Source organism: Bos grunniens, chromosome 2, assembly GCF_055505025.1.
Source record: "Bos grunniens cultivar Pamir isolate PY7600 chromosome 2, Bosgru_T2T1.0, whole genome shotgun sequence".
NCBI lineage: Eukaryota > Metazoa > Chordata > Mammalia > Artiodactyla > Bovidae > Bos > Bos grunniens.
In genome coordinates this window covers 83,280,218-83,295,351 of record NC_141166.1, presented here as the reverse complement: position 1 = coordinate 83,295,351, position 15,134 = coordinate 83,280,218, and the positions used below count along the sequence as shown (strand labels likewise).

Here is a 15,134-nt window from a genome sequence, read left to right as displayed (position 1 = left end):
CTTTGTGCTAGGCATGCTACATCGGTTTTCTCACACAATCTCACAATAGCTCTAGGAAGTAGGTACTCTTATTAACCCCAAACTGAAGTAGAAACATCAAAGATTGTAGCAACAAATAAAATGTGAATCTGGGATTCCTAACCCAGGTGGTCTGACTTAGAGGCTCCTAGTTCTACCTAATATGGTATACTGCTTCCTAGAGCATTTCAATTTAGGAGTGAATTTTAAAGGAAGAATAAATACATACATTCAGTAAGTTTTAAAATGCACTGTAGAGTAAGTCCAGTTCATCTTAGAGAAATGTAAGCTCTAAATCACATGTATTACACTGACCAAAATGATAAACCACAGAGAGTCAAGCTTCATAATTAAAATAGTTTTCTGAAAGAGCCTAAGGTGAGGTTTATTGGACAGTAAGCTATTATCCATTTATAAAGCATCCTATCAATTTCATAGATTTTTGTGGTTATTAAAAATTATGTAAGATACAGAATTTATTGTGGTTAATGGCCAAATCTTGAGAAAATTATAACCAGAGAACATGGCCTCATTTATAGTAATATCGATCACTTGATTTCATTTTTTCCTTACAGAGTTTGTGTTAATCAGATATTAGAATTCATTTTTCCTTTTCTTTTCTTTCTTTAAGGCCCACCTGTCATCCTCTAGATTTTGGACTGTTTTTTTTCTTTTAATTTTTAAATGTATGATGAGACCATATGATAGTGCAATCAACAGCTGTACTAATAATCTGCCCCCAATATAAGCCATGCTGACTTTGCCAGAGCACTATTATTACAAGAATTAAGACATTAGTCACAGATTTTAAATAGCTTTGTTATGCTAAGGTCAGTAGATCTATTGTAGACCTCTGTTTTTATGATTTTTTTTGAGCAGGGATCTGAATAAGGGCTTAACACTCACTTTACAAAGATAAAATAATTCCATATTCATTTTGTACAGAATACTCAATAATTCATGAATAGCTTTCTGATTAAAACTGTTTTCATCTTTTTGCTAAATCACATCATTTTACTCCCATAAATAAGTCCACTTTGTTATTAAAGTCATGCTACAGTGAATGAACATTAAATATATTGCATTATTTAATTAATGCTTATTCTCATTATCTGCATTGGAAGTAAACAATATTAAGAAAAAGTAAACAAATTATTTTAATGAAGCCTTTCATATTACTCTTTTTTTGCTTTCAAGGTTATGGCTGAATGACTGGTCTAAAAACGTTAATAGTTTATTAAATGCCTTGGAAAAGTTTTCTGTCATTAGAAGTAAAATTTGCCAGTGTTTGCCTCTGATTAGAAATATTTGTACAATGTAAAGTGAAAAACAAAAGTAGCCAAAAAATCCAAGTTACATATACAGTCAACATGTAGTTTCCATATTGAACAACTGGCTTTATAACTGTATGGTTTGAGGGGAGAAATGGTCCCTAAAATGCTTATAATACTTCAGAATTTATGTCAAAATTGATACTAAGTTTTCTGAGTATCATGCGATAAATATAAAAGGAAGTAAGGTTCACTTGGGCTGATTTTGGGTGGATGTGGAAATGAGATACTTTTTAATCAGAAATAAAGTTTGCACAATGCATTTGTTTTAGTAAGGTGCCACATTGAACACGTATTCTGGCATCACAGGAAAATACCTCCCTGTTTGAACTGGTGCTCACTGGTGTGCTGATATACCATGTTTGGGCCACAGCATATTTTTCCGCTCTCCTTAGATGAATGACCCTATTTGCTTCCTTTGTATGAGGACTCTTTACAAATGAACAGACTGCTAAAAGATCAGGTCATGGGAGAATATTAGTGCATATTTTGAGTGAGAAGATGTCCTGTGATCTACTAAATGCATTGGGCCATATGATGATAGATTTAGCTGTTTTGCTATATAATCTTTATCAATACCAGCACAGGCCTTATTGCTCTCATCCATTCATAGATTTTTAGAATAGGTTTTTCAGATAGTTTAACAAGTCTTATCTTAATTTTTTAACTGTAGAAGAAACTGAGTTTGTTTCATGTTTGTATCTTTCTTTTTTTTTTTTTTGTATCTTTCTTAATACCTAGAATAGTGGCTTAACATCAAGCACCCTCAGTGATATTTGTAGAATTAATACATGAAGAGATACGTAAGCTGATACTTAATTCCCCCAAACTGTCGCTAAAAACTCTAACTCTTAATTTGAGGATATGCAGTAGTTGGGGCTTCCTAGATGGCAGTTATGGTAAGGAACCCACCTGCCAATGTAGGAGATATAAGAGACATGATTCAGTCCCTGAGTTGGGAAGATCCTCTGGGGGAGGGCACAGCAACCCACTCCAGTATTCTTGCCTGGAGATTCCCCATGAACAGCGGAGCCTGGAGTATACAGTCCATAGGGTCGCAAAGAGCCAGACACGACTGAAGCAATTTAGCACATATACACACACAGTATTGAGTCAACCAAAAGGTTTGTTGAGGTTTTTCAGTAACATCTGTTTTTGGCCAACACGATATTAATGATACAGGGCTCCACAGTGCCTATAGAAAGAAATCACCTCTTCTCACAATCCGGTTCAAGGTTTAATAGTCTGCACAAAACAGTCTGGACTGGTGCATATATACCCTAGGCCTCGGAACCACCAAGAAATATTTTTAAGATCAATGACTAGCATAGTATGTGGAGCAATACAAGAAATCAATAATGCTTAGAAAATAAATAAATTAAGAAATTGATTTCCCATATTTTATCATTACTCACTCCCTTCTTTCTAGGTGAAGTGTCTTTCTCTCCCCTTTTTTCTGCATTGAAATCCTCTTCAGCCTTGAGAAACGTCCTCAAACTTCACTTCCTGTGTGGATTTATTTAGAACCCTTTTCAGCTGGAGACAATCTCTCTCTCCACTTAGTTACCATAAAACTAACTCATGCCCATGTCCATGACATTCTGGAGCAATTATCAAAGTCTGCTTTTTCACTACAATTACTTGATTTTTGGGTGTGCTTTCTATTTCTTTCCAGGCCCTCAAATGACAGATCTGAGTTTGTTTCATGTTTGTATCTTTCTTATTACCTAGAATAGTGGCTTAACATCGAGCACCCTCAGTGATATTTGTAGAATTAATACATGAAGAGATATGTAAGCTGAGCATTACTCGGCACCACAGTTTCCTTGGGAAAGGACTACCTGTAGCTAGACCTATGGTTCCCCAAGCATGTTTTCTTATATTTCTTTATCATGTTAGTCATATTCTATTATAATAAACCTAAGTATGATTCTGTTTCCCCTACTGAAACATAAGCACCTGGAGAGTAGGGATCATATATTATTAATCTGGATATCTCTAGGGTTTAATAACACATAGTTTGACACCTGTTAGTAGCTGTTAACAGTTCATAAAATAAATAAATGAATGAGTTATCTAAATTACACAGCTTCTTCCTCATGAGGCAATCCATATATATATATATATATATATATATATATATATATATATATATATATTTAACCAGCAGTGCATATTTGCCAGATCCCATAGCTATAGTCCGAGGTCTACCCCATATCAGGCAGATGCTCTAAAATCGCAAAGTATGGAAGGTACACAGGAGGAAAGTTGCAATTGAATTTTAGGAGCCAACTGAAATACTTTGGTGGTACAAAAATAGATAAGTGTACCTGAAAAATGGAAGGGGATATGATCCAAGGCCTCAAAGGATAAATCAAATTGACAAATTTTGTTTCTTTAGGGTGTCTCTGGCACCAGATGAATTAAATAATACTGTAGCTGCTTTTGAAGCAAAAGTTTTTGCTCTTGGACTAAATGAATTGAAGTTAGAATTAATTTTTCTCTTGTCTCTTCCTTATTACAGTACCGGTCATTTTCAAACAAATAACACCTGGGTCATATTGCTGTTCAGTATATATTTGTTAAAAGAAGAGCCATGAGAGATTATTCTAGGGTGAAAATGTTTGGAGACTACAGACACACCTTATTAAAGAGCTGCCCCTGGTAGCAAATCTCAATCCATGGCAGTCTTCTCAATCATTTTCTTTTATCCTATCTTCCAACCAAACTAAAAAAATTCATTTCTCTTTTTAGCACACAGACCTTGCCCATTTTCAGCTTCATACCATTGTTCATTTTCATTTCATTTCATTTTTTTACTCCGCTGGAATTTTCCCTGCCCACAAATCTCCTCATACTGAAATTATAACCATCCTTCAAGGCCTAATTCAAATCTTTCACAGATGTGAGCTCTCCTTCCTTTAAATGTTATTAAAAAAAAAACTCTCCTATGTTTCTTGTTTCATCTCATCCTATTTTTTTGGCAGAGACGCTATAAAGCAAAGACTATCTTGATTATATCTCTATGCCTTATATGTAGCCCTAACGAGCAAGCTGTTCATTGTAGGATTTCAATACATATTCTTATGAAGTCTTTTCCCACCAAGGCTTATATAAATAGCACAAACTTGATTAACCAAATGCATATTTAAATGAAAGTGAGGTAGATTGTAATGAGAAACTATGCTATTTGGATCAACTCTCCCACTGAAAACAATGAAAAGTGCTGGATAAAATACTTCTTTTTAAACTTACCTTAAAAATTGAAAAGCTGAAAAGATAGTGGGAACTTCCAAGGAAAAGTATTTTTTAGAGGTGAGAATCTGAACCCAGAGAGAAAGCATAATATCGAATCAACACAACTACACCTTGTCTGAGGGCATTATCAAAAGATAAAGGCAAACTAATATTAAACCTGTAGCTTTTCTCCAATCCCAAGGGATTATAAAGAAGACTGCCTTTGTTGTAGAAGAGCAATGTAAGAGAAGAAGGAGTGAATACTTCTGTCCCTGATAAGATATAGCACAACTGTAGCCCTCCTCTTATGTACACATAACTTGAACATTTTAAAGTGTTAGATTGATCTAATCAATCACTGGACATGCCCACAGATAATCTGAGGAAAATGCAAAACACTCTGGAGTAGGATGCATTTATCCTAGACCTCGGAGAACTTCTCATGTTATTTTAATAACGATTAGCACAAAGTCAAAGGTAAGCAGACACACAGCGAAACAAAGCAACATGAGTGAGAACCAGCAGAAACTGACATAGAGCTCAGATGTTAGAATCACAAGACACAGAATATTGGGAAAAAAAATGCCTTCTAATTTTCACACAATAAAAGTGAGTTTTTTAAATGTGTGTGAGTGAATAAAACAAGTGTAACAATGACATAGTAAATTAAAAATATAAACTTCTAGAAATTAAAATTATAATAATTAAAAAAAAAACAATGATTATCACAAAGGGAGATTGAATTAAGGAATGAGAAAATAAATCAAGAGAAGTTATTTGGAATGCAGTTCAGAGAGACAGAAAGAAAGAAGAATATAAAGCACGTGGAGGCTAGAGTAAGAAAACATAGGTTTAACTAGGGGCTTAGAAGAAAACAAGAGAAAATGTAAAAGAAGTTTCATTTGAAAAGATAATAGCTTGGGATTTTCTATTAATAAACTACATTAATGAGAGCTATAATCAATTTCAGGGGACCTAACAATCTGGTCAGGGAAATAAAAAGAAACTGACATTCGAATGTATCATTGTGAAACTGTAGAAATATTATGAGCAACCAAAGAATGGTAGTTAGATTAACAGGTAACTTCTTGATCACAATAATGGATGACAGAAGACAGTGGAAAGCTATTTTAGATGTATTGAAAGAAAATTACTGCCAACTCAAAATTTTATATCCAGAGAGAATATATATTTCCAAAATGAGGGAGAAATAGAGAGATTTGAAACAAGCAGACGCTCAGACAGATTGTTACCACAAGACCCTTACTACAGGAATTTCTCAGAATATACTTCAACCAGAAGGAAAAGTAATCCTAGAAGGAAGATCTAAGAGACAGGAAAAAATAAATAACGTGGGATGTGGCAAATATTGGGCAAATATAAATCAGTATTGATTCTATAAAACAGGATAAATAATGTCTAGTGGTGTTAACATAGAAAAGAAAGAATTAAAATACAGACGGAAATAGCATATACATTGGGAAGGAGATTAGTGAATTTAAAAAACATTCTAAAATAATATTTGAATAGCTTTAGTCTTTAATAAGTTATAATTACAGGCAAGTCATTAATAGAACACAAAATGTATCACTCTCAAATCAAGAGAGAAAAATATGAAATGATTAAAACAAAAAGAAAGAAAAAGCAAGACATATTTAGAGAAAGAAGCAAGAAACAAAACAAAGGCATGCAGTGATTCCATTTTACAAATTCAAAAACAGATGAAATAAACTATATTTTTAAGAGCTATAGGTATAGGTGGGAAAATAATAAAGGGTGAAAAAATAATGACTAAGATGCCATTTAAGTCTGTGACAAGGGAATAAGCTATGATGACATACAGATAATTGGCAGGGCTTGTAGGGTCTATATCTTGACCTGGGTGGTGATTATGCAGAAGTTTGATTAATACCTGTTAAAATATACAAATTTGTTTAATATATTTTACTAAAAATAGATTCTGCATTATTTTCCAATGACAGTATTTAAAATTTTAAAGTGAGTTACAAATCAGAATCTAGAATATGACCGGTGTCTTTTCCTTTATAAATCCAGAAAACCCAGATCTAAGGACACCACTGGTTTTCCAATGCTCCTTTTCACAAGAGGGTCAACCAGTCTGGACCAAACAAGTGAACAAAACAAAGACAGTGTATATAGACATTAAGAAGGAGACAGTGTCCTCTCTTGGTGAAGACTATCTTTCTTTCTGAAGTTTTATCTGACCTAGGTTTGGGATTAGGGTATTTCCTTCATGTTAGAAAGTGAGAGCAGTAGTAGGTGGTAATGTACCCATTTCTTTTTTTTCTCAATGAAATCGCAGTTTTGTTATAGGTTCATCAGTTTGAGAAGAAAACTTATATAGATGTGGACTTCAGCCCACTCATCCATTATTGATTCAAAAGCCATCCTACTCTTTAATGACCTTATTGAAAAAGAAAAAGAGAATAGATCAGTCCTCCCTGAATAAGTCACTGAGGACACAGAGCCTATGAAACTCAGATTTACACACACCAGCAAAGTGATTCTGCATCTCTCTTCAGGGGAGAGACTGCTTTTGATAAAAATGGGACATGGTTATAAACTGAAAGAATTTCAGTGAGAAAAAAATATTGTCACACATGGAATGTGGGATCAGGCACCACAGTCTGTGACATGCTGTATTAAATGTGAAAGCAGTAAGTGTAAGAGGCAATGGAGGAAGATACATATGGAACGTATATATGGACATCAGGATGTTACATCTATAACCCCAGATAGAGAAATGGCTTCACAAACAATATTTTATGCTGCCTGTGGATACATATTTCTTTTTTTGGAGACTATACATGCTGGCATTCCTTGAATTAATATACTTTTTCTTCTCTGCATGTGTGAATCAATTCAAGTGACTCAATTCAATGATAAGTTATAATTATTAGGTTAGTGTAAACATAATATCAGTTTTTGCATGGTTGAAATTTGCCATTTGATATTGGAATACATACTTAAATAAGTGTGGTTAGGTTATACATCATCTGAATGCACATTTCTCACTTGATATTCTTTTTGCTAATGACTTAGTACTTGCTGTTTATATTTATTTTAAACTATGGAAAGGATGGACAAAAAGCAAATTTGAGTGATTTTCTTATTAGAGTTCAAAATAGCAGCAGAAACAACTTGCAACATCAACAACGCATTTGGCCCAGAAACTGCTAATGAATGTGCAATGCAGTGGTGGTTCGAGAAGTTCTGCAAAGGATATGAGAGCCTTGAAGATGAGTGAAGTGGCCTGCCATTGGAAGTTGACCATGACCAGTTGAGAGCAGCATCAAGCTGATCTTCTTAAAGCTACACAAGCAGTTGCTGAAGAACTCATCAACCATTCTATGGTCATTCAGCATTTGAAGCAAATTGGAAAAGTGAAAAAGCTTAATAAGTGGGTGTCATATAAGCTGACTGAAAATCAAGAAAACCGTCATTTTGACATGTTGTCTTCTCTTATTCTGTGCAACAACAGTGGATCATTTCTCAATTGGATTATGACATGTGTGAAAAGTGGATTGTATGTGACAACTGGTAATGACCAAGTCAGTGGCTGGACTGAGGAGAAGCTCCAAAGTGCTTCCCAAAGCCAAACTTGTACTAAAAAAATGTCATGGTTACTGTTTGGTGGTCTGCTGCTGGTCTGATCCATTACAGCTTTCTGAATCTGGGGAAACCATTACATCTGAGAAATATGCTCAGCAAATTGATGAGATGCATCGAAAACTGCCATGCCTGCAGCCAGCATTGGTCAACAGAAAGGGCCCAATTCTTTTCCATGACCACGCATCGCACAACGAATGCTTCAAAAGTTGAACGAATTGGGCCAGGAAGTTTTGCCTCATCCACCATATTCACCTGACCTCTCACCAACCACCACTTCTTCAAGCATCTTGACAACTTTTTGCAGGGAAAATGCTTCCACAACCAGCAGGATGGAGACTATGCTTTCCAAGAGTTCAGTGAAGCCTGAAGCACAGATTTTTACACTACAGGAATACACAGACTTATTTCTCATGGGCAAAAAGTGTGTTGATTGCAATGGTTCCTTTTTGATTAATAAAGATGTGCCTGAGCCTAGCTATACTGATTTAAAATTCAAGGGCCAAAACTGCAATTACTTTCGCATCAATTTAATACATTATACTTCATATTATGTACTACAGAATATAGTATATTTATTTTTAATAGAGTATATTGGAATATAATAATTATTTTAAGATTATTGTGTATATTTTTATAAATTAATTTTACTCCATACTAATTATCTTGGCAAATATTACTATCCCCACTTTATAGATGAGGATTCTGAAACTCAAAGCAGTTGAATAACTCTTTTCAGTTCCTAAGTGGCAAACTAGAATAGAGTCCTCTGTGGTTGAACTTCAAAACCCTTCTCCTAGCCATTTTGCTGGTTTGTCTCATCAGTGCATTAGCATTTGAAGATCATTCCTATACACATTAAAATATCGTTTACTCTTCTAAACACATTCTGCACTCACTTAAGCAGTTTCTATGCACCCCTTGCAGAAAAGGGTAGACTTTCCCCCAAAAGTACCATGAACAATAATACCAGAGCATGTGTAAGGGGGCACAAGAGAAATTCAGAAACTTGAGAATAAATCTCTTTCAAAATAAAACCACAGTATCTTTAATCAAGGTCTGGCAATCATCATATCATTTCTCTGAGACTGGTATTGGTAAATGTGGGCTATCCCACCAAGCCTTTAATGCTTGTTAGAAATGTATCCAAGAAGCTGACTAACAAGGCAATTCATGCAGTACAAACAGGAATCTGTGATTCTTTCCCCCATTACCACAAACATAGTTACTGCCCTGAATTTGCTTTAAAGACAGTGAGAGAAATTGTAAGAGCACTGAAAATGGGACGGTAAATAATAAATAGGGACTACCCCTCCAAAAAAAACACAAAGGTTAACAAATTTTTTCTGAAGGTAAAACCTATTTTCAATTTACAACAATTCTGAAGCTTGATCTGGAGGCATGCAATGAATGAGGTGACTTTCAGGTCTGCCTATTACGGAAGGGGGGTTCTCTTCCACCTGTAGAAAATTAAGCAGCTGATAATTATATCTCCTGGTATGAGATTAAAATAATAAAATCAAGCCAAAAACTTTAAATTGAAATCTAATTTCTCCCATTACCCCAGCACATTCATATCAACTCTGCTCCAATGGCATTCTTCTCACCCAGCAAGACAAAGATCATCTTCTCAGCAGCCAAACTCAGAAAGGCAAGCTACTTTCCTTCCTTCCTGACTTTCCCTTCAGAACTCATTCAAAGGGAAGACAAAGGACCCGTGGGTGGATGGGAGTTGTTTTGTGCCTGGGCCATAGGGATACTTTATTTTTCTTAAAAAAGATTATCTCAACATTACTGTAGCCAAAAAATAAATAAAAAATAAAAACAAAACCCTAAAACAAATATCCGAGGCAGTTTAAATTAAAAATACAAAGGACTGAGATATATTTTTAATTTCTTCATAATTAGTTTACAGATTGGACTGCACTGAGACTCCAAAAATCAGCAAGCTACTTGGGGATAAAGGCTATTGCAATTATCAGGAGCAAGCCAAATGCTACCTTTTGTTCTTACTAAAATCTTCTCCTTTAAAAAAAAATCTCCTAGCAAATGATTTTCTATTTCCTATTTAAAGAGGATTACATAGCAAACACCACTAGTGGCTGGAAAGCAAAGAACTTTCCATCGTTTTATTACCTGCCAAATACAAATTAGCTCATTGTGGTTAATTCCTGCCAGGAGACCCCTTTCCTGGCTGCCCATCAGGCCAATGGGGTATGGCAGGTTGGTTCCTGCCCGGAGTCCTTCTTAATCAGGAGGCTGTCAGATATGCTGCTTGCCCACTGTCTCCGACATCGTGTGGCAGCTCTCGTGTTCGGGCAGTGAGGTTTTGAGCTTGTATTGCCCCAGTAACTAGCTCAGAATTGCTCCTACTTAGGATCACTGTCAAATCTCAGTGGGCATTTGTAAGGTCTTCCTCCAGGTACAAATCAAGAAGCCCTACAAATTTCACTTTGTAATAACTACAGGATACAGAAATTGTATTAGTGCCATTAGATTGAGTCATAGAACTATTCAGAAAGGTTAGCTGGATGTAGTGAAGTCACAGTTAGACTAAGATAAAAAATCACTTTGTTAACATTGAGTATTTCCTCATTGGTAACACTCTATATTAAGGTGCCATTTATAAACAGCTTATTATTATTTATTAATGTGTGAAGCACTTTATAGCATGCTAGATAACAACTTAAATTCATGTATTAAAGATGCACATACATGGTTTAATACGATTTACGTCCTATAATATTCTTTAAAACAGCTTCCCATAGTCTCATCCGTTAAGCATTTATTACTAATGCATTTTATAACATGCTTTATAATACATTATTTGAGCAAGTAGCTGCATTTAGTGATCATTTCATAAATAAGAATAAAGCATTTATAAATGGCACCTTAATTTAAAGTGTTACCTTCCCATTACTAGATAGCTGCTCACTATTCATCCCATTTTGTGATTATTCTCCAAATGCACCACTTAATAAAACAGACACTAAGTTCTATTTTCCCTTCATCTGATTAAAAGTTTATTGAGTCATTTCTTCCATCTGCTTTCAGATGTTGCTAGCTTGGAGGCTTTAGTGCGATTTCTGTTGAAACTGAACTTTCAATTCAACAATATTTCTATGAAGATTATAATAGTAAACACAGAGAACTACTCACCATGTTAGACAGCGCCTGCTGTTTGGACTCCTTGTAAAATTCAATTTTCCGACTAGAAAGAACAATCCAGGAAGTAGTCCAGTTTTTCCTTAGGAGAGAAAAAAGCAAATAAAAAGCAGTATTACTTGAAGAAATTAGCACAAATATTGCATAAGCAACATGTGGAATAAGTAGAGACTATCTCTTTTTTAACTAGAATTCCTAAAAGTCTTTTTCTTTATTAAAATCTATAGGCGGTATGGAATATGTATAATAATAAAAGATTCTGTAGTTTTTAGATCATGGCATTTACAGTAAAAGTTTCATTTGTAGATCCTCCTCAAATCTTTTTCAGATATTAAAAATCCAACTTCATGTATCCATGTCCCCCACTCCCTAAAAAGCTGTTCCTGCAGCAAACTAAAAAGAGAAATCAGAACATTGTCCTTCATTGTTCAGTTCACTACAGTTCAGTCGCTCAGTCATGTCTGACTCTTTGAAGCCCCATGGACTTCAGCATGCCAGGTTTCCTTGCTCAAACTCATGTCCATCGAGTCACTGATGGCATTCAAACATCTCATCCTCTGTCATCCCCTTCTCCTCCTGCCTTCAATCTTTCCCAGCATCAAGGTCTTTTCCAATGAGTCAGTTCTCATCGGGTGGCCAAAGTATTGGACCTTCAGCTTCAGCATTAGCTCTTCCAATCAGGACTGATTTCCTTTAGGATTGACTGGTTTGACCTCCTTGCAGTCCAAAGGACTCTCAAGAGTCTTCTCCAACACCACAGTTCAATAGCATCAATTCTTTGGTGGTTAGATTTCTTTATGGTCCAACTCTCACATCCATACATGACTGGTGGAAAAACCATAGCTTTGACTATATGGACTTTTGTCACTAAAGTAATGTCTCTGCTTTTTAATATGCTGTTTAGTTTGTCATAGCTTTTCTTCCAAGGAGCAAACATGTTTTAATTTCATGGCTGCAGTCACCATCTGCAGTGATTTTGGAGCCAAAGAAAAACATCTGTCACTGCTTCCATTGTTTCCCCATCTATTTGCCATGAAGAGATGGGACCGGATGCCATGATCTTCATTTTTTGAATGTTGAGGGTTTTTTTTTTTTTTTGTCTTTAAAAAAAAAATTTTATTGGAGGCTAATTACTTTACAATATTGTGGTGGTTTTTGCTGAATGTTGTTTTAAACCAGCCTTTTCACTCTCCTCTTTCACTTTCATCAAGAAACTCTTTAGTTCCTCTTTGCTTTTGGCCACAAAGGTGGTGTTATCTACATATGTGAGGTTATTGATATTTCTCCCAGCAATCTTGATTCCAGTTTGTGCTTCATCTAGTCTGGCATTTCTCATGATGTAATCTGCATATAAGTTAAATAAGCAGGGTGACATATATACAGTCTTGACATACTCCTTTCCCAATTTGGAAACAGTCCGTTGTTCCATGTCCGCTTCTAGCTATTGCTTCTTGATCTGCATACAGATTTCTTAGGCGGAAGATAAGGTGGTCTGGTATTCCTATCTCTTGAAATATTTTCCAGTTTGTTTTGATCCACACAGTCAAAGGCTTTAGAGTAGTCAATAAAGCAGAAATAGATGTTTTTCTGGAATTCTCTTGCTTTTTCTATGATACAGTGGATGTTGGCAATTTGATCCCTGTTTCCTCTACCTTTTCTAAATCCAGCTTGACCATCTGGAAGTTCTCAGTTCACATACTATTGAAGCCTAGCTTGGAGAATGTTGAGCATTACTTTGCTAGTGTGTGAAATGAGTGTAACAGTGAGGTAGTTTGAACATTCTTTGTCATTGGAATGAAAACTGAACTTTTTTAGTCCTACGGCCACTGCTGAGTTTTCCAAATTTGCTGGCATACTGAGTATAGCACTTTAACAGCATCATCTTTTAGGATTTGAAATAGCTTATCTGGAATTTCATTACTTTCACTAGCTTTGTTCATAGTGATGCTTCCTAAGGCCCACTTGACTTTGAACTCCAGGATGTCCAGGATATGCTCCTTCATTGTGACATCTCTTCATGGGTTTAGTACACATCAGAGTCTTGAAAACTAACCAGCTAATCTCTCACTGTCTAGCTCACAATATTTTTCAATGTTGAAACTCAACAGAAAGCAAAAATGAAAATAAAAGGAGTCAAATGTTTTTTTTTTTTCCTTTTTTGCCAGTCAAACTAGCTAGAACTATAAGGAATGATACCAAGGGCTACTTATTGAGAGTGTGGAGAAATGAATTCTCCCATACAATTTTGGTGGAGTTCAAACATTTTTTCAGGAGTGAATCTGGCAATATGTTTTTAAAAAATATTTTTAAATGTGTATATCTTTCAATTGAACAAGTTTATTACTATGAATTTAAACTGATCCTACAAATAATCTTATAAGTTAAGGCTCTCTGCCCAAGAATGAAGTGCATCATTTCTTAAGTCTGCATGTAAAATATCAAAAAAAGAGAGACAGGTTATGAAAATTGCATATTATGGATTCATATAAGGAGCTAATTAACCCTGTCTTGTAGAAGAATCCTGATAAGGGAAGTTTTCAATGTCAATCATAATATAAGATATAGTTCAAAATACCATACTGCACTATTTATCTATGACTGTCTTCACCCATCCCAGCCCCTTCTGATTATTAATTCCCATTCATCAGAAGTTCAAACATTATGTTTTTAAATATGTCTTCCGTGACTTCCTCACACAGCACTTAAGACATATTGAAAATAATATTTTGTAAATTTCACTTCTCTCTTTCCCCCATTAAATAAAAATCCCCAAACCAACAGAAAATACTTTATATTTACAAAGATACCCCCAGTGACAAGCAATAGTGAATTGGAAAGAGTAGGCGATAATTATATATTTGTTGAGTTAATGATTAAACTTAGGCATGGGGGTATAAAAAAAATTGGATATAACAACAGTTAAATCAGAAAGTGAAACCCCAACTTTGATTGCCCTTTGCATTGCATTGTTACTTAAATAACTAGATCTGTATAAGTTTGTGTCATGAAGAATACCCTTCGATTAGATGGTAAAACATTAAGGAGATTAATATACATTAAGTTTCTATCTATTACATCATGTTGCTGATGTTTGCTTTGGTTTAACACTCATTTTTGAATAGCTGAATTCATTTTACAAAAGTGATTTTTTTTAAAAAAAGGTTACTAAAAGACTATTCTGGGCAATATAAAACTACACAAAAATATGTTTTAAATGACCATTTAAGATCTTTGTATAATTTAGTTCCACTTTCCTCATAGACTCTAGAGGTTTGATTGAAAGAACAGTTTTGATTCAGTCAAGTTAACATTTACAAGACTAGGTGGCTCTTACATGCTTGAAGCTTTCCTACTTATACACCATTGTATTAAAAATGAAAAACAGAAACAAAACACACATAGTGTGTATGTTTCAACATGCAAATACGAACTCTATGTTGTTGGGCCCACTTGTCTTCAAACAGTCACTTTTTCAATCAGATGACAATAAAGATGGAAGAGCAGGAATAAAAACACATAGACCTTTTCCTTCCTTTGCTTTAGTTCCTATTTCTCCTTTTATTTACCACCAGCAGCAAGATGAACTGGAGCATCTGTAGCCTTCTTTTGACAGAGGTCTTAATATTAGATGATCCAAGATAGAGTAAGCATTGGCAGGACTGCTGATCTAGACTGGGCATCTTTGTTATCTCCACCCCTCACTTTTACCATATGTAACCAGCAAGAATGGAATATCCTCAGACATGACAAAAT

General features: G+C 35.0%; 1 protein-coding gene and 1 long non-coding RNA gene across 2 annotated transcripts in view; one reads left to right on the top strand and one right to left on the bottom strand.

Annotated features, from left to right (window-relative positions):
- ARHGAP15 (Rho GTPase activating protein 15) overlaps positions 1–15,134 on the bottom strand; it is a 700,275-nt gene that overhangs the window by 562,411 nt on the left and 122,730 nt on the right. The window contains exon 5 of the mRNA XM_086368469.1: positions 11,376–11,463. Within this exon, the coding sequence (XP_086224595.1) occupies positions 11,376–11,463 (88 nt within the window). The remainder of the gene's footprint in view (positions 1–11,375; positions 11,464–15,134) is intronic.
- The window catches only part of LOC147378281 (uncharacterized), a 70,842-nt gene that overhangs the window by 54,489 nt on the left and 1,219 nt on the right, over positions 1–15,134 (top strand). The window lies entirely within an intron of this gene.